Source organism: Lontra canadensis, unplaced genomic scaffold (assembly GCF_010015895.1).
Source record: "Lontra canadensis isolate GAN:19392208 unplaced genomic scaffold, GSC_riverotter_1.0 scaffold109, whole genome shotgun sequence".
Classification (NCBI taxonomy): domain Eukaryota; kingdom Metazoa; phylum Chordata; class Mammalia; order Carnivora; family Mustelidae; genus Lontra; species Lontra canadensis.
The window spans coordinates 6,308,364-6,326,307 of record NW_022631103.1 but is presented as its reverse complement, the minus strand read 5'-3'; the positions used below and the strand labels follow the sequence as shown (position 1 = coordinate 6,326,307).

At 40.3% G+C, this 17,944-nt stretch overlaps 1 protein-coding gene and 1 pseudogene across 3 annotated transcripts in view; both read left to right on the top strand.

The window, feature by feature from the left end:
* TM2D1 (TM2 domain containing 1) overlaps window positions 1–5,254 on the top strand; it is a 47,941-nt gene extending 42,687 nt beyond the window's left edge. For 2 of the 3 annotated variants that reach the window (XM_032839716.1, XM_032839715.1), the window contains one exon: window positions 4,942–5,254. In XM_032839716.1, coding sequence (XP_032695607.1) covers window positions 4,942–4,959 — 18 coding nt within the window. In that variant the 3' untranslated portion in view covers window positions 4,960–5,254. Of the gene's footprint in view, window positions 1–2,611; window positions 2,742–4,941 lie in introns of all 3 variants that reach the window. The other variant, XM_032839714.1, reaches the window with a different exon arrangement.
* A 2,981-nt stretch (window positions 5,255–8,235) lies between these two features.
* On the top strand, window positions 8,236–8,874 carry LOC116856381 (annotated as a pseudogene).
* The last annotated feature ends 9,070 nt before the right edge of the window (window positions 8,875–17,944 follow it).

Sequence of the window (17,944 nt, the reverse complement as noted above, 5' to 3'; positions counted from 1 at the left end):
TAATATTTATAGTTCACTAGTATAACCTCTTTGTGGGGGGCGCCTGGGTGGCTTAGTAGGTTAAGCCTCTGCCTTCGGCTCAGGTCATGATCTCAGGGTCCTGGGATCAAGCCTCGCATCGGGCTCTCTGCTCAGTGGGGAGCCTGCTTCTCCCTCTCCCTCTGCCTGCCTCTCTGCCTACTTGTGATCTCTCTCTCTCTCTCTCTCTCTGTCAAATAAATAAATAAATAAATAAATAAATCTTTAAAAAAAAAAAGCTCTTTGCGGGCAGAGATTTTATCTCATTCACTGTTACATGTGTAATGCCTAGCACAGTGCCTGGAGTGTTGTAGTCAGTATTTGTCAAATAGTTTTAAATACCAAGCTTATTTTTATTTAATTTATTTATTTTTAAGAATTTTATTTATTCATTTGACAGAGAGGGAGACAGCAAGAGGGGGAACACAAGCAGGGGGAGAAGGAGAGGGAGAAGCAGTCTTCCTGCTGAGCAGGGAACCTGCTGTGGGGCTTGATCCAAGGACCCTGAGATCATGACCTGAGCCGAAGACAGATGCTTAAGGACTGAGCCACCCAGGCACCCCCCCAAACTTATTTCTTAAGCGAAGCATGTGCTACAACAGTGTTCTTCAAACTCTGGTTGTATAGCCCCTGAAAGAATTTTTTTTAAAAATCCCTACCCTCCACACGTTTTTAAGTTGACATTTAAGTTTTCCATCATAAGTTTAAATAGTTGCAAAGGATATAATTTCTGGTTTGCAAATATTGACATATTCAAATAAAACTGTTACATCAATTTAAAAATGTATCCAACAGGATATAAATACCATAGAAATTTAAATATCATTCATTTAAAAAAGACATGAATGAAGCCTTCACTAACCATTGTGATTTTTACATAGTTTCTTTTTCTCCTTGAATTTGTATTTCTAGTTCCATTCTCCCACAGAATTTTATTCTAATGTAATATATTTTTATGCTTAAAAAATCTTCTACAGATCCGTTTCATTATCAAGATTTTCATGATTCACTAACATTAAAAGATTATAAAATTTTCTGTGATTACTGGATTGTCATTATAATTGTTGATACACAATTGATCAAAACAGCATAAACATATTACATATTAAAAAATTATTTAACAAATTATTTTTAAGCAAAAAAAGTAAAATGTAACTGGGAATGCATCTTTTGAACAAGACAAGGCAGAGCAGGGGGGGCACCCGGGTGGCTCAGTGGGTTAAAGCCTCTGCCTTCGGCTCAGGTCATGATCCCAGGGTCCTGGGATCGAGCCCCGCATCGGGCTCTCTGCTCAGTGGGGAGCCTTGCTTCCTCCTCTCTCTCTTTGCCTGCCTCTCTGCCTACTTGTGATCTGTCTGTCAAATAAATAAATAAATAAATCTTAAAAAAAAAAAAAAAAGACAAGGCAGAGTGAGCATATTTTTGGAGTCTTGATTAAAGGAGATTTCCTGAGGTGCCTGGGTGGCTCAGTCCATTAAACTGCTGCCTTCGGCTCTGGTCATGATCCTAGGGTCCTGGGATCAAGTCCCGTGTTGGGCTCCCTGCTCAGCGGGGAGCCTGCTTCTTCTCCCTACCCTCTGCCATGTCCCCTGCTTATGCTTTCTCTCACTCTCAAATAAATAAATTAAATCTTAAAAAATGATTTAAGGGAGATTTCCTGATTATCTCTTGGTTTGGCACATCAGAGGCAATGTGCCATCATAATACCTGGTTTGATGTGGTTTACTGTCATCAAGGTTCTCCTGGAGAAAGGACCACAGGGAGAGGGAAGTGGGAAGAGGAACTAGCATGATGCCTCCACCATAACTTGGTATCAGGGGGATCACTTTTACAAAGAGTATTGATGGGAATTAAGGATCTCAAAGTTGATTTCCTTAAAACCATCTGGGCTCACATACACCTTAGTAAATCTTTGTGTGCCTGTTAGGCTACAGTTTGAAGATTGCTACCTTAATTTGTGGAGATCATGTTAACTGGATTTTCAGAAGTGTGATTAAGGGGACACGATGGCTGTAATGAGCCTGTATTGTTTTTTTCTATCTCTTCCATTCCTTGTGATTCTGGAAGGATGGTCAATCACACTGTCTCACCTCCCACAGGGACTGGCATAGCCAATCACATTAATCCTATTCCCTTGGCTGTAGTAATTTGTCCAACAGTAGGCATAAAACCCAAAATCAGTCCTTTCCCGGAATTGGTATACAAACACTGAGGAAGAAGATTATACTTTCTTTCCACAGTGAGCTGCTGAGCTTTGCAGATGTGACTCTGGAGCTGTTGGCAAGCAAGTGGGAGTGCCTCTCTGCAGAATGAAGGCAGAAGAGCTAAAAGGTCCAGAGGCCAGACCAAGGGCCTCAGGGGGCATGGAATTTCAGTCCTTGAGGATTTGGTTCCTGTGGCTCTTTTGATCCAGTGATCCTCCCCAATATCCTTCTCAGCTGCATGAGCCCCTAAGCTGCTTTTTTTACTTGAGTTCGTTTAACTTGTATTTTGGTGCTGTTGAAGTAATGTAGTAGCAACCTAGCAGAGTAAACCCACAGTATTGTGAAAATGTCTTTTGTAAAATGGTAATTTTGAAAATTTTCTCTTCTAGATCGTTGGACCTTCAGATGGAAGTAGCTACATTATAGATTATTATGGAACCAGACTTATAAGACTGAGTATTACTAATGAGACATTTAGAAAAACACAGCTGTACCCCTAAATATTTTTAAAAAGAAACAGTAAGTCATATGCATGAATAATCTTTATTATGGTATATTATCTGTATAAAATTATGAAAATGTGAGAGCCACAGGAAATTTAAGGAAGTTATCTAATGTTATAAACCTCTCCTTTTGCTTATCTAGAAACACAGGTCTCCATTTGCCTGAAACATCTCTAGTCTTCTGTGAAGCATTTTTAGGTACCCTCATTGCTCCTGCAGGTCCTGATTCAGTCTTTCTTTGCAGAGATTGTGGTTGGAAGACAGAGTTCACAACAAAAAGTTAGCATCCAATGCAAAAAGATATTCCATAGTATTACATGATGGTTATGAGGAAGGTATGTGTTGTAGAGAGAGTTCAGTACAACATGTCTTTGCTGCTCTCCTGTTTTTCTGGGGTCAGTATGATCCTTAAACCTCTTCCTTCTCTTTTTCCCTAAACCTGAAAGTTGATTGAGTCTTAACCTTGAACTAATCTTTTTTTTTTTCCTTTTTTTTTTTTTTCTTTTTTTTGGTCAGAGAGAGCAGCAGGCAGAGCAGGCAGAGGGAGAAACAGGCCCCCCCACTGAGTAGGGAGCCCAATTCGGAACTCGATCCCAGGACTCTGGGATCATGACCTGAGCCAAAGGCAAACACTTAACCGACTGAGCAACCCAGGTGTCCCAGCCCTGAATTGCTCTTAAGTATTTACTCTAACCTAAAGTTTGGCCCTGCCTATGAGAATTATTAACTGGTCACAGCTTTAAATAGGTAATACACTTGGGTAAGTCAGAGATATCATCAGTCTTCCTGGTTCAACTCTCTGGTTCTCTAGGACTCTGCTACTATAAGGTTTTTATTTCCAGGGCTGTGCATTAGTCTATTCTAATAATCTTCCAATAATGCTAGATTTTTCTTAGGATTTTGATAGACTTATTAGGAAAATGATTCCCTAGCACAATCTCCTCTGCAGTCGAGAATTCCTGTATGACATCTGGGTACAGGGTACTTGTTAGGTGATATTTCACTTTGAACCATCTAGCAGCTCTCAGAGAAGGCAGAGAGAAAGACAGTTAGGCTTTTTTTTTTTTTTTTTTTTTTAAGATTTATTTAGAGAGAGAGAGAGGAGACCAGTGCAAGCGGGGTAAGTAGCAGAGGGACAGAATCCTCAGGTAGACTCCCCACCAAGTATGAAGCCTGCCAAAGGGCTAAATCCCACGACTCATGACATAATGATCTGAGCTGAGACCAAGAGCCGGACTCCCAACTGACTGAGCCATTCAGGCACCCCAAGACAGGCTAGATGTTTTGGCCGTAGTCATAGTCCTAAGGGTTTTCAGGTGATTCTGTCTCAGAAAGTGCTTCGAGAGACCAGGAAAGGAACAGACATTTATTTTCCATGTTGTAGTGTATCAATAGGGTATGAAGTATAGTTTTGCCACAAAGGTAGATTGTTTTTCTTTTCTCACAGTAAAATTGTGGTATCTACTTTATAGTTATTTTTGTGAGAGTTGAACAGTGACAGACCCTGTCAGAATCTGAGGAATTTATTCAACTGATTGTCCAAAAAGTTTTTCAGATCTTTTCTTATAAACTCTCAGAGTCTTTGGATTTAAATGAAGCTTGGAGATCCATCTGCCTCTTCTTACCAGGGAATAAATTGAGACCTGCGTAAGTTGAGATTAAGATATAACTACTCAGTACAAAGCTGAGTTTTCGGTGCCCTCCACTGGTGGTTTCCAGGTTTTTTGGTGCCTTCCCCTCGTGGTTTTGCACCACCCACCCCACCTCATTTTCCCACCAACTCTGTCATAAGCATCTTCATTTTGGAAGTTGTTAGTCCAACTTTATGAGAAAGTGTGTACAGCTTCACCATAGCCCTATTTTCATACTGTAAATTGTTGTGTCTCTTTCAAAAGTATACAGATTGTTTTTAAACCATAATGTGGAAAAATTAAGCAAATGCAATTTGGAAAGCAGTTTCATTCTCTGTAGTCTATTATATAAACTTTTAATTGGGATTCCAGACTCAGATTTGATATTTAAAACTTGAGGGGCTCATTGAGAAGGCAGATCTCTGCACTGTCATTCACATAATCTCCTATAGTATATATAGAAGTGCCCAAAGAGAAAGAAAAAAATGTCCTATGAGTAAATGAAGCGTTAAAATGTTCATCTACAATAACCTCACTTGACTCTTAAAATACTGTGTTTTAATGTATTTCTTTTTTCTGTTTTAGGGATTTGGGCTTCTTTGATTTCAGTAGAGCACCCTCAGTATGTGGATTTCCAGATTTTCTTTTTTCTTCTTCGTATACCACTTTATGGATTCTATATAACTTTTTGTTGTTGATATTTTTTTTTGGTTGTTTTACTTAGAAGCATTTTATTTAATTGGACTTTCTTTGAGAGCTGTGTGATAATTGAGTCTTAGGCTACTGTCTCTATGAGATAGATAGCTTATTACCCCAATACTCTTTAATGCCTTTTCCAAAGGCAAGTTGCCCCTTGTCATTTTTGCTTCTGAAAAATAAAAGTATGACTTATTCACATTTTTTTTAGTGCTTTATTATCAAGAAAACCTTAAATGTTGAATGTAGCTGTCTTCTGCATTTTGACTCTTCAAAGCAGTTAATTCACAGTGTGGACAACACCATTTACTATGTTGCGTGGGGCCACCATGGGGTGTGAGAACCCACCTATTTTTCTGCAGCTTTTAGATCCATCTCTGCCTTGGTATCTGTGGTGCGAAAGATCACTGGGGAGTCTGAAACCCTGAGGCAGCATGGATACTCTGGCACTGATGCAGGCCTCCGAAGTGTGAACTGGCTCCTTTTTGCTCTGGGAGTGATGCACTAGCTCTTGGAAGGGCAGCTGCTGACTCTTCTAGCTCAGCGCCGTTGTATTGGAAGCTGGATGGACAAGGTGGGGACACCAAACGGGGGATGAATGTCTTCCATCTGTGAGCGCTGCCAGGCAGATGCTGGCATGAGTGCCTTACATGATGCCCCAGTGTCAGAAGGAAGCAGTCCCGGTACCTTGGGGAGGGCTGTAAGAAGACGGAAATACCGGAAACATTATGTCTTCGTAATACCGTCATGTTTTCTTCAGTAACAGGCATAACGATTTCACAATTACTTGGGTCCTGGCTCCTCAGGAGTAAAAACCATCATTTTTTATCACTCATTTTACTCAGACATATACGGTTATAGTACAGTTAGCTTCCTAACACGTTAGTCATTCAGTAGCAGCTTCCGCAGTTGGTGGGAGATTATGCGGTATTGATACATGAAATGAATTTGGATTGACTCCTGATGTACACCAAGAGTGGTCTCTTTGATTCATTCGTTGCTTAAAATGCTGAGTGTCTACTATGTGGGAGGCACTGTTCTAGATGCTGGGGCACAGCAGTGATTGAAACACAAATACACAGGCCTGCCCGTCAGGAGCTAATGGTCCCTGGGGGCTGACTTTTCACGGTGATAGTATTTCTGGCTGCAGTTAAGCTAGCTGGTCGATGCCCATTTTTCGAGTATTTCCTAGTTCCTTTTGGTTGCGAACAGTGCTTTGGATTTTAACTTCAGGATCCCCGAAGCCCAGATTTCAAAGTTGGTACATTTCTACAGCCATGGAAGTTCAATTATATAAGAAATACCTGCAATCAAGTCTTAAAAAGTCATCTTGACCCCTGCGTGATTGTTCATTATTAACGTGGCCAGTGGGAAAGTCTTGTTTCAAAGCAGGTGCTTCTCAAAGTATTTATTCATCTAAGCTGTTCTCTGAAAGGGTTGTAGAGAAAATCTAGACATAAAGGCTCTTCACAATACATTCTTAAACCCATAGATTCTATTTTCTCTATAATTTCCTTAATTTACATGACAAGAACACATCAGATTTTCCAGTTTGCCTAATTCTCTGTTGCCTGATACATGTCATTCTTTAACAAATGGTATATCTGTATCTTACTCTTATTTATTTTTTATGTAAGTGCATTTAGTGTATGTAAATGCAGTTTTTATTTTTATTTTGTTTCGTTTTACTTTCATGGAGAGCTATTTTATTTTGGCTGTTTGTTAGTTTCTGTGAGTATGAGTCATTTTGAGGCTGCTGTATGAGATGTTTTATACGATAACTCTGCTTTTAGAGCAGGAGCCAAAATTGTGAGATGGATTAGCTCGATCATTCCTTGGGTTACTCCAAAACTCTCTACAATGGGATGGAATGGGTTCTTTCAATGTTACAGAAACAGTGTTTCTATAGAAATATTTACAAATGATACTTCTTTAACCTGAAAGAATTAATACAATTTGCAGAAGTACCTCTCTACCCAGGAGGATTTCTTACCTACACTGTATTAAAATAAAAGACCTCTTTAGGACTTCAGAGATTGTGTTATGTGTATGCCCTGCATCTGTTCATGGGATTCCTAGAACTAAAAGAAATACTAGTCTGGGGGCGCCTGGGTGGCTTAGTGGGTTAAGCCTCTGCCTTCGGCTTGGGTCATGATCTCAGAGTCCTGGGATCGAGCCCCGCATGGGGCTCTCTGCTCAGCGGGGAGCCTGCTTCCCCCTCTCTCTCTCCCTGCCTCTCTGCCTACTTGTGATCTCTCTCTCTGTCAAATAAATAAATAAAAATTAAAAAAAGAAAAAAAGAAATACTAATTTGTGGGTATGTTTTGTTTTACAAAAAAAAAAAAAAAGGTATGACTTTTCCCATTATTTTAAGCTAGATGCTTAAGGGTAGGTTAAGTATATAATACTAACAGGCAGCTAGCAAGAACTAGCAGAAAGAAAAACCAGTTCTTAAAATGTACAAGTCTAAGGTGTCAGTTCCTCTTCCTCATTCAAACACCTTAAATGTAGATATTCCCCGGGGTTCTGGCACCTTCCCTCTTCCTTTCTCTCATTAAGTCAGCATCTATTTTGCTTTCTTCTATTTGCAAAATTAATACAAGTATAACACAGAAATTTTGGGAAAACACCAAAGGAGTACAAAGAAAAAAACTCATTTGACAGTTCAAAGATAACTATGATGATCGTGTTTTTATATATGTCCTAGTAGTTTTTCCATGCATTAGTTTCTTCACGAAAATGATATATGATCCATGCTGTTTTGTAGCCCACTTCTTCATGTAAAGATTTTTATATTTCAGTAAATATTCTTTTACAACATTATTTTAAATAGCTTATAACATTATTTTTAAAGGCTGCAGAATAGTCCATGTCTGTATCATTATTTATGTAATTATGTATTCTTTGGTATTTAAGTTATTCCAATAAATCAGCAACACACGTTTATGATTCTTTTTCTCTAGAATTGCCATTCTTAGTAAAAAAAATAATCATATATTAAAGTTCTTGACACCTATACACAGTCCTAGTTAGCCAAGGTAATGGAGAAGTATTGGGGAATGATGGTAAATCGATTAGTTTGGCACAGGATGCTGAATAGTTGAATTATCTAATGCCCTCCAGAAAGCTTCAAGATACAGGCTTTATAAGAAGGAGTAAGTAGGTGATCCCGGAAGAAACAGGTGCAATGTGAACATGGGGAAACAGACGGCAAAGGTTGTGACCATGAAGTGAATACTTAGTCTCAGAGAGGAGAGACTTAAAGAAAGGAATAGATTAAAAAAGAAAGAAAAGAAAGATCCTAGTGCACAAGGAAAGAGAGGTCTCCTAACATCCTTCCTGCTTATTCTTCCAATATAACATGTAGCTGGGCCCACCAGACCACATACTGGTTGATACTAACTTTATCAACTTTCCCATTAAAGCCAAGCTCGACTTAGTATACTCAGTGTTGTATCCCTTGAAAAGCTGCATAATGGCCGAAATTGAGAAATTGGGGCCACACTATCATGTGACTCTAAATATCGCCAGGGATCCAAGATTTGCATGGTTACCATCCACACATAAAGGAACCTATGCAGGTGACTGCTTAGTACAGAGAGTAACTCACAAACATTGTGGCCACAGTTGACTGGGACCTTAAGTGAAGAATCTGGAAAATCCCTGGTGTTCCAGTCATGTACATTTCTAACCATAGGTACAACATCGAGTGGATGCCAGATGATCATGGAGGCCCTAGGTCCTAATTCTTAAGTTCCTCTGCCTTACTTAACCAACTTTTCCTGGTGCACATTCATATAATAATAGGCTATAGCATGATTACTCCATTTATCCATTTGCTCTGTTACAAGCTGAGTGTGGACACTCACTTTTTGACATTATTTTTTTAAGTAAATAGGAAGCTCAATCTCAGTGGTCTTTATTCTCCCTACTGAGAGGAAAAGAAAGATAGGTAGATTCAGAAAATGAGAAAAGTTACTAATTAGGATGATTAGCAATAAAAAAAAAATACTGAACAGTACAGAATACCCAAATGAATCCTGGATTAATTCATTTGTAGCTGAGTTGATGAGCCTGGTAACACTTATTCCTATTATCCTACCCCCTCCTTTTTTAAAGGTTTATTATTTGAGAGAGAATGCGTGAGAAGGGGGAGGGGCAGAGGGAAAGAGAATCCCAGGCAGACTCCGTGCTGAGCACAGAGCTCGATGCGGGGCTCGATCCCACAACCCCAAGATCATGACCTGAGCTGAAATCAAGAGTTGGACACTTAACCAGCTGAGCCACCCAGGTGCCATTCTCTCTCTCTTTTTAAAGTAATCTCTGTATCCAGCGTGGACTCAAACTCAACCTTAAGATCAAGAGTTGGTTGCTTTATCAACTGAGCCTGTCAGGTGCTCCCCCATTATCTTTCTAGAGCCCACTATCTTAATTCTTAGTAAATGTAGCAATGGTCTTAAGGCTAGTCATTGTCTGATGGAGACCAAATATCATTTACCTTCTTAGAAAATAGATATTTTTACGAAAGATATAAAAATATTAAAGCTTAAAATCTTAAAATTTCAAGAAGATTTTAGCTTGATAAAAGGTCCTTTTACCACTCTCCATGTGCAAGATGTTATACTAAGCTCATTTTATATTTTAAATGTTTCAGTTCTCACAACATTTCTGTTGGGTTTTTCTAAAGAGTTTTCACTTTCCAGATAAGTAAATTGAGTCACATAAAAAGAGAATGACTTTCTCAAGGTCATGAAATAAATTTTGAACCCAGCATTGAAACCCAGGTCTATACCTGCTATCCTGCCTGCAATGTGATAGTTACAACTGTCCAAGTCTCTGAGACACTAATGACATTTCTTAATATGTTGTTTAATGTTTTCAGTATGGAAACCATCAGCCTACACTGAGCCTTTTTACTTAAACGATAGTTTGCCATTTAAAAAAAAATTTAGTTAAACTTCTCAACTTCGCATCATGCAGATGCCAACATGCTATATGAATATCTAAATGAGACTATGATGAAGCAATGATTTTCCAAAACCCAAAGATTTTCCTGCTGCTGCCTTATCTGACATTTGCAGCCCTTTCTGAACTAAAAGTCTGATAATGTTTGTATAACAAGGAGAGAGATGTTAGGTTGGACCATACTGTCATGCTCTGCTTAGTTCTGCTGAGGTCAGATGATGACAGAAATGTGTAGATGGTGGGATTGCAGGTGTTTTTTATGTGGTTAGGGTGGATTTTTTGTTTGTTTATCTGAATTTTCTAACTTTTCTGCAATAAATGTGCATTATTTGCATGCATGTATTTGACACAGTAAGTGGTAGTTTGGGTAAATTAGAACAAAGAACCCAAAAGATCTTGTTCTCTTCTTCCCCTCTCCTTCCTCCTCCAGATACACTTACCCTAACCTCTGATATGACTCAGACTTTAAGGAGTAAATAATACATTTAAAAGAAAAAGGTAGATCTAACACATGATATCTTACATCCAATCAATACAGTTTGCTGGGAAAAGCATCAAAGCAGGACTGTGGAATCAGGCCTGAGTCTGTGTCTTGTCTTGGTCATTTGTTTCATGACTGAGCACGTAATGGTTCTGAACCCCTCTGTCTTCATATAAGTAGGGATCATAATATCAATTAGATGATGTTGAGAGATTAAAATGACATAGATAACAGTCATTCTTTATTGAATATACTTTAAAGGAATGAATGCATTAGGCATTGTGGGGTTGCAGGGGTCCATCTGGAATTCGCAAGGGCTTCCTCATTCTTGGGCTATATACTGTGGCTGTACTATGAATGAAATGACGGGGGACTTGAAAGTTCCTTTTACAGAGGAAGGTAAGGTATATTCTGGACACTGTTTACCTATGTTTTTCTTATCTCTGTTATCACTATTGTTAAATATATCCACCCTGAGTAATAAGGGCTAAAAATGTCTCCTTTTTCAAGAAAGTAGTCTCTTTTAAAAGATTTTATTTATTTATTTGAGAGGGTACATGAACGGGGGTGGGGGATGGGCAGAGGGAGACAGAGAGAGAGGGAGAAACAGACTCTCCACTGAGCAGGGAGCCCAACTCGGGGGCTCGATCCCAGAACCCTGAAATCATGACCTGAGCTGAAGGCAGACGCTCAACTGACTGAGCCATCCAGGTGCCCCTTAAGAGAGTAGTCTTATTACCTTCACTGCTTTTAAGACTGTCCTTATGTAAGAGAAGGTTGCAATCTGGCAGATTGCATTTTTGTTGATTTTTAATATGAAGTTCTTTGGAGATATTTATCTAATACATTTGGAAATATTGCTGTAAGGCAGAAATGTTGCCACTTTCAGCCCAAATTAAGGTTAATTGCAAGCAATCACTACACATACAACAGAATGTTGCTTTTATCCTGTCAATGTTATCTGAACATGCCAAGCATGAGGAGATTAAAACTTGACAAATGATTAAAGTTAGAGCTTTTGGGGCTGCCTATGCCAAAGGAAAACATTGTCTTACGAGAACACTCTAGAAAGTATGTGGCATTTGGACCTTTTAATCTATGAGCTCATTTGATATTTAAGAGGGTGTGATTATGAAGGTGCAAGGTTCTGAAGTTTTCAGACAAACTTCAACATTTGATCATTTATTTGAATGAGTGAAATCCCTTTATGATCACGACATTAGAAACATAGGGGAGGGGCGCCTGGGTAGCTCAATGGGTTAAGCCTCTGCCTTCAGCTCAGGTCATGATCTCAGGTCCTGGGATGGGGCCCCGCATCGGCATCTCTGCTCAGCAGGGAGCCTGCTTCCCCCTCTCTCTCTGCCTGCCTCTCTACCTACTTGTGATCTCTCGCTGTCTGTTGAATAAATAAAATCTAAAAAAAAAAAAAAAAGAAAAAGAAAGAAACATAGGCGAAATGATGTGTCTTCTTTCTGTGATTTGTGATTGAGTCCAAGTGCTGGAGTGAAGTTGCCGGAGACATGACACAAATTGCTCTAAGTGACTACAGCAAGTCTTTAGAAAGGTATCCAAAGACATGAATTTATTGTTTATTAATTCTCAACTATGTATTGACCTACTGTGTACCCCTTCTGCTCTTGCCCTTTCATACATAATAATATATTCTGCACATGGCAGCCAAAGCAATAAAAGTAAATGAGAACATGTCACTTTTCTGCTGATTCTTAATGGTTTACTGTCATGCTTCAAATATACCAAATTGGATCCCACCTCAAGATTTTCATGCTGGCTCTTTCCTTTGCCTGGAATGCTTTTCCCCAGGTCTTTGCAAGGCTGGCTTCCTCATTGGTTTGAGTCTCACCTCAATTAATCCCCCTGACTGTCCTCCTCAAGTACTACCCCAGTTGGTCCTCCACTGGTCACTCTTTGGGTCCTTATCTCTCTTCATTTCTTTTCATAACCCTAATGCCAGCCGAAATGACATGCGTTTATTTTTTCTCCCTTTGTTTCCCCTACAAGAATGTAAGCTTGGTGAGGGCAGAGACTTCCTCTTGGATATTGGTGTAGCCTCAGTTCTTAGAATGGTCCCTGGAACGTAATAGGTGCTCAAAGGATATTCCTACTGGAATGGGAACACTAGAATGGGTTAAAGGGAATATAAATTAATTTGAGATTAAATAACCCTCTGCTTTGAATAATTTACTTTAGGAGTTGGCATTCAGACATGATCCCAACCCTAACTATGGTCTACAGGGGAGGGGATGGGTAAGGAAATGGAAATGGGCGTATGCTGATTTATTCAAGTCCTTGATGGTCCCAGTGCTTGGGACAGTGCCTGGAATGGTATAAAAATTTTATCAACATAAAATTCTTACCATGGGATTGATGACTGCTAGAGGTGGTTCTGAAGAAAACATCAGCAAGTAGATTATCAGAAACAATAGGAAGGAGGTAGATGGAGGGTGGGGGGAAGAGCTATACTAAATCCCCTAATATGTGTCCTATTAGGCATCCTTATGTACTTTCCTGACCTGATTATCTTGTTGGTAGGAAAACTAATAGCCTTCTGGAGATATCCATGTCCTAATCCCCAGAACCTGGGAATATATTACTTTATGTGACAACAAGGATTTTGCATGTGTGATTAAGTTAAGGTCTTAAAATGGGAAGATCATCCTGGATTATTTGGGTGGGCTTGATACAATCACTAGAGTCCTCACAAGGGAAAGAAGGAGGAAGGAGAGCCAAAGATAAGATGACTGACTGGAGGCCAGAGAGGAGAGAGATTTGAAGATTCAGCACCCATGGCTTTGAAGATGGGGGAGTGGTGACCATGGGCCAAGGAATGTAGGTAGGCACCAGAAGCTAGAAAAAGAAGGAAAGGGGTTCTCCTCTTGGGCCTCCAGAGAAGCACAACTCGACCAACACTGTGATTTTAGCTTAGTAAGACCCATTTCACACTAGTAACTTATAGAACTGTAAGATTATAAACGTGGGTTAAGACACGAAGTCTACTGTAATTTGTTAGTGCTGCACTAGGCAACTACATTCGACATGATTTCCTTATAGACAGCATGTTGTGGGATCGTCCCTTTCTCTATTCTGCTCGTCTTTGTCTTTTAGTGGATATGATTAGACCATTTGCATTTAAATTAATTATTGACCTGTTAGGGCTCAAGTCTGCCATTTATTACTTGTTTTTTTTTGTCTTTCTCTCTCTGTTCCTTATTGTGTTGCTCTTCTTTGCCTCTTGGGCATTAACTGGACATTAAAAAAAATTGATATTTCTTTATTTACAAGGCTTTGGAGCATATTGTCCTGCATAATTTTCTTCAGTGGTCGCTCTTGACCTTACACAATACACACATAACTTGTCACAGTGTACTGGTGTCAACATTTTACCACTGTTAGTAAAATATTGGAAGCTTACCTTGGTTTAGGTCCCTTTATTTTTTCCATGTTTTGTAAAAGTTTTTTTCTTTTGTTTTGTTTATATTTCTGCAGGGCCTATATGCAGCATTTTCTTTTTTAAAAATTTTATTAACTAATGTATTTATTTACAGAATTATTCTTTGCAATGTTCCAAGATATAAGCAGCATTTTCAAAATTGTTCTCAGCTTCTTCTTCTGATTCTTTTTTTTTTAAAGATTTTATTTATTTATTTGACAGAGAGATCACAAGTAGGCAGAGAGGCAGGCAAAGAGAGAGACGGAAGCAGGCTCCCCGCTGAGCAGAGAGCCCAACTCGGGACTCAATCCCAGGACCCTGAGATCATGACCTGAGCCGAAGGCAGCAGCTTAACCCACTGAGCCACCCAGGCGCCCCTGATTCTTTATTTTTTTAAAGATTTATATATTTATTTATTTACTTATTTGAGAGAGAGCAAGAGCAAGCACAAGCACAGGGGAGGGGCAGAGGGAGAAGGAGAAGTAGGTTCCTGGCTAAGCAGAGAGACCCCACATGGGGCTCAATCCCAGGACCTTGGGAACATGACCTGAGCCGAGGGCAGACACTTAACCGACTGAGCCACCCAGGTTCCCGCTTTTTTTTCTTTTTTTAAAGGTTTTATTTATTTGACAGACAGAAATCACAAGTAGGCAGAGAGGCAGGCATAAAAAGAGGGTGAGGCAGGCTCCCTGCCGAGCAGAAAGCCCAATGTGGGGCTCGATCCCAGGACCCTGGGATCATGACCCGAGCTGAAGGCAGAGGCTTAACCCACTGTGCCACCCAGGTGCCCCCAGGGTCCCGCTTTTGATTCTTTATAATAGGCTTTATTTTTTAGAGCAGTTTTAGGTTCACAACAAAATGGAGCAGGAGGTACAAAGATTTCCCATATATACCCTGCCCCCACACATGCATAGCCTGCCACATTATCAACGTCCCCACCAGAGGGGCAGGGATGATTTGTAATCATAGATGAGTCTACGCCCACCTGTCATAATCACCCAGCGTCTATAGCTCATGTTACGGTTTACTCTCGGTGTTGCGCATTCTAATGGGTTTGCCCAAATGTGTCGTAACATGTGTCCACCATTATGGTATCACACAGATATATTCTCACAGACCTAAAAATCCTCTGTGCTCTGCCTATTCATCCTCCCTCTCCCCAACCTCTGGTAACCACTCATCTTTTTACAGTTTCCAGAGTTTTGCCTTTTCCAGCATATTGTTAGTATCGTGCAGTCTGTAGCCTTTTTAGATTGGCTTCTTTCACTGGGTAGTATGCACCTACAGTTCCTCCCTGTCTTTTCATGACGTGACAGCTCATTTCTTTTAGTGCCAAATAGTAGTCGATTGTCTGGATGTACCACAGTTTATTTACCCATTCATCCACTGAAGGACATCATGGTCATTTCCAAGTTTTGGCAATTACAAAAAAAAGCTGCCATAAGCATCTGTGTGAAGGTTTTACATGGACATGTGTTCAACACCTGTGGGTAAATAGTGAGGAGTGTGATTGCTGGATTGTGTGGTAAAAGGATGTTTAGTTTTGTGAGAAACCTTTAAACTGTCTTCCAAAGAAGCCGTGTCGTTTCATGTTTCCATCAGCAACGAATGAAAGTTTCTGTAGCCCCCCATTTTCACCAGCATTTGGTCTTGTCAGTGTTTTGAATTTTGGCCATTCTAATAGGTGTGCAGTGGTATCTTGTTTTAATCTGTATTTTTCTTATGACACGATGTGAAGTAGTTTTTTGTGTGATTATTTGTCATCACTAGATCTTCTTTGATGAGGTGTCTGTTAAAGTGTTTGGTCCATTTTTAGTTGTGTTACTTGTGTTCTTAATGTTGAGTTTTAAGAGTTCTTTGTATACTTTGGTTAGCAGTCTTTTATCACATGTGTCTTGTGCAAATATTTTCTCTCAGTCTGTGGCTTGTCTTCTTATTCTCTTGGAAGTGTCTTTCACAGAGCAGAATTTTTTTTTAAATTTATTTATTTGACAGAGAGAGAGATCACAAGTAGGCAGAGAGGCAGGCGGAGGGGGGAGCAGGCTCCCCACTGAGCAGAGAGCCCGATGCGGGGCTCGATCCCAGGACCCCGGGATCATGACCTGAGCAGAAGGCAGAGGCTCCACCCACTGAGCCACCCAGGTGCCCCAGAGCAGTAATTTTTAATTTATTGAAGCCCAGCTTATCAGTTAATTCTTTCATGGATCATGCTTCTGGTGTTGTATCTAAAAAGTCATCACCAAACCAAGGTCATCGAGATTTTCTCCTATGTTATCTTCTAGGAGTTTTATGGTTTTGTATTTTACATTTAGGTCTCTGATCCATTTTGAGTTAATTTTTGTGAAGGGTGTAAGAAGGCCAGTGTCAATATATACTTACTTTTTTTTTTTTTACATGTGGATATCCAGTTGTTCCAGCACCATTTGTAGACAACTCATCTTCATTTCCAAATTTATTCCTCCTGTGTCCTTCTGGTTGGAAACAGCAGCACCTCTACCAAGAGGGAAACTCAGTGAGTTCTCTCTCTCTCTCATTTTTTAAGATTTTACTTTTAAAAGTAATCTCTGTGCCCAATGTGGGACTTGAACTCACAACTCCAAGAACAAGAGTAGCATTCTCCATGGACCGAGTCAGCCAGGTGCCTCTCAGCCATTATCTTTGATGCTGTCCTCTCCCTACATCCGATGGATCACCAACCTTTTCAATCCCACCCTATAAGAACTCTGAAATCATTACTTCATCCTCACTGCAACTCTATTTTTCAGGCCCCTGAATCCCTGTCGTCTGGGAACCTGTGACAAACTCTTGTCTGGTCTACCTGTCTCGTCCCAGTGTCCTCTCTGTCCACCATTCCCACTCCCACCACAAAGTTCTTTCTGAAAAGCAGATCTGATCGTCTCTCTGCTGCTTGCAACTGCTCATAAGCTCCCTATTTCATTTAAAAGACAAAATCCAGATCCCTTTTGCTGGATTAACAGGTTTATCCTAAGTCCCAGCCACCAAGGTTCACCTCCCTTCACCGCCAGTACGTGTGAGCTGACCCCTTGAGGCAAAGGGACTATGTCCTGATCTCTCTCACCCTGAGACGAGTGTTGACTGCTGCTCACCCTGGTCACCGACTTCAAAGTATCTCTTAGTTTCTTGAAGACACAAGAAGGAGGTCAGAAGTCCGATCATGCCTCTGGGGGCTTAAGTGGAAATATCTACAGGAGCACTTCCTACAGGAGGTTGTAGGGGAGGATCCATTCCCATGCCTTGTCTGGCTTCTCTTTGAGTTGGGTTGGAAGCCTTCTTCTGTCCTTCTTTACTACCCTCGACTTCCCTCCAGCACAGTACTGATGAGTTATTACTGTGATGATCTCTTTAGGAAACAGTAACAATACTCCTGAAGTTCATTGATTCTGGCCTTATTGTGGTACACTGCACATGAAAATAAAATGAAGAAAAGTAACATATCGGACACCTGTGTACTCGGCACCGAGGTTAAATATATGTTAGTGATTTGCCATACTTGTTTCAGATTTCTCTTTTTTCTCTTATGAAACAAGAAGTTATGACATTACTGGAGCCCCACCCCTCCCAGACCTTTCTCCACCTTTCCTCCCTGAAGGTAAACACTAACCTGAAGTCAGGGAGGAAAAGTCTTTACTCTTCTGTCTCTCTCACTGAACAGTCGGTTAGCACCGTAGGGTGGGTAGGGAAGACGGGTGTCCTTTTGCTGTGGTCTCTCCATCACCTGCGCTTAGCACAGGACTTGTCACAAATGTTCCTGGTAACGCTGGCCTCAGTGGCCTCCCTGAACCCACCACCATCCAAAGGAGCTCTTTCTAGAGTCTTAGCTCCACCTGTTATTCTTACTCTAATGGGAATTTACTCCTTCTCAGAGAAGGACTGAGACGATTATTATAGGGGCAAAAAGGAACAGAGGACAGAGCATGAATTTTGGAATCACACTACTGGGTATGTGCCTTTGAGCAATTACTTAATCTCTCTGGGCG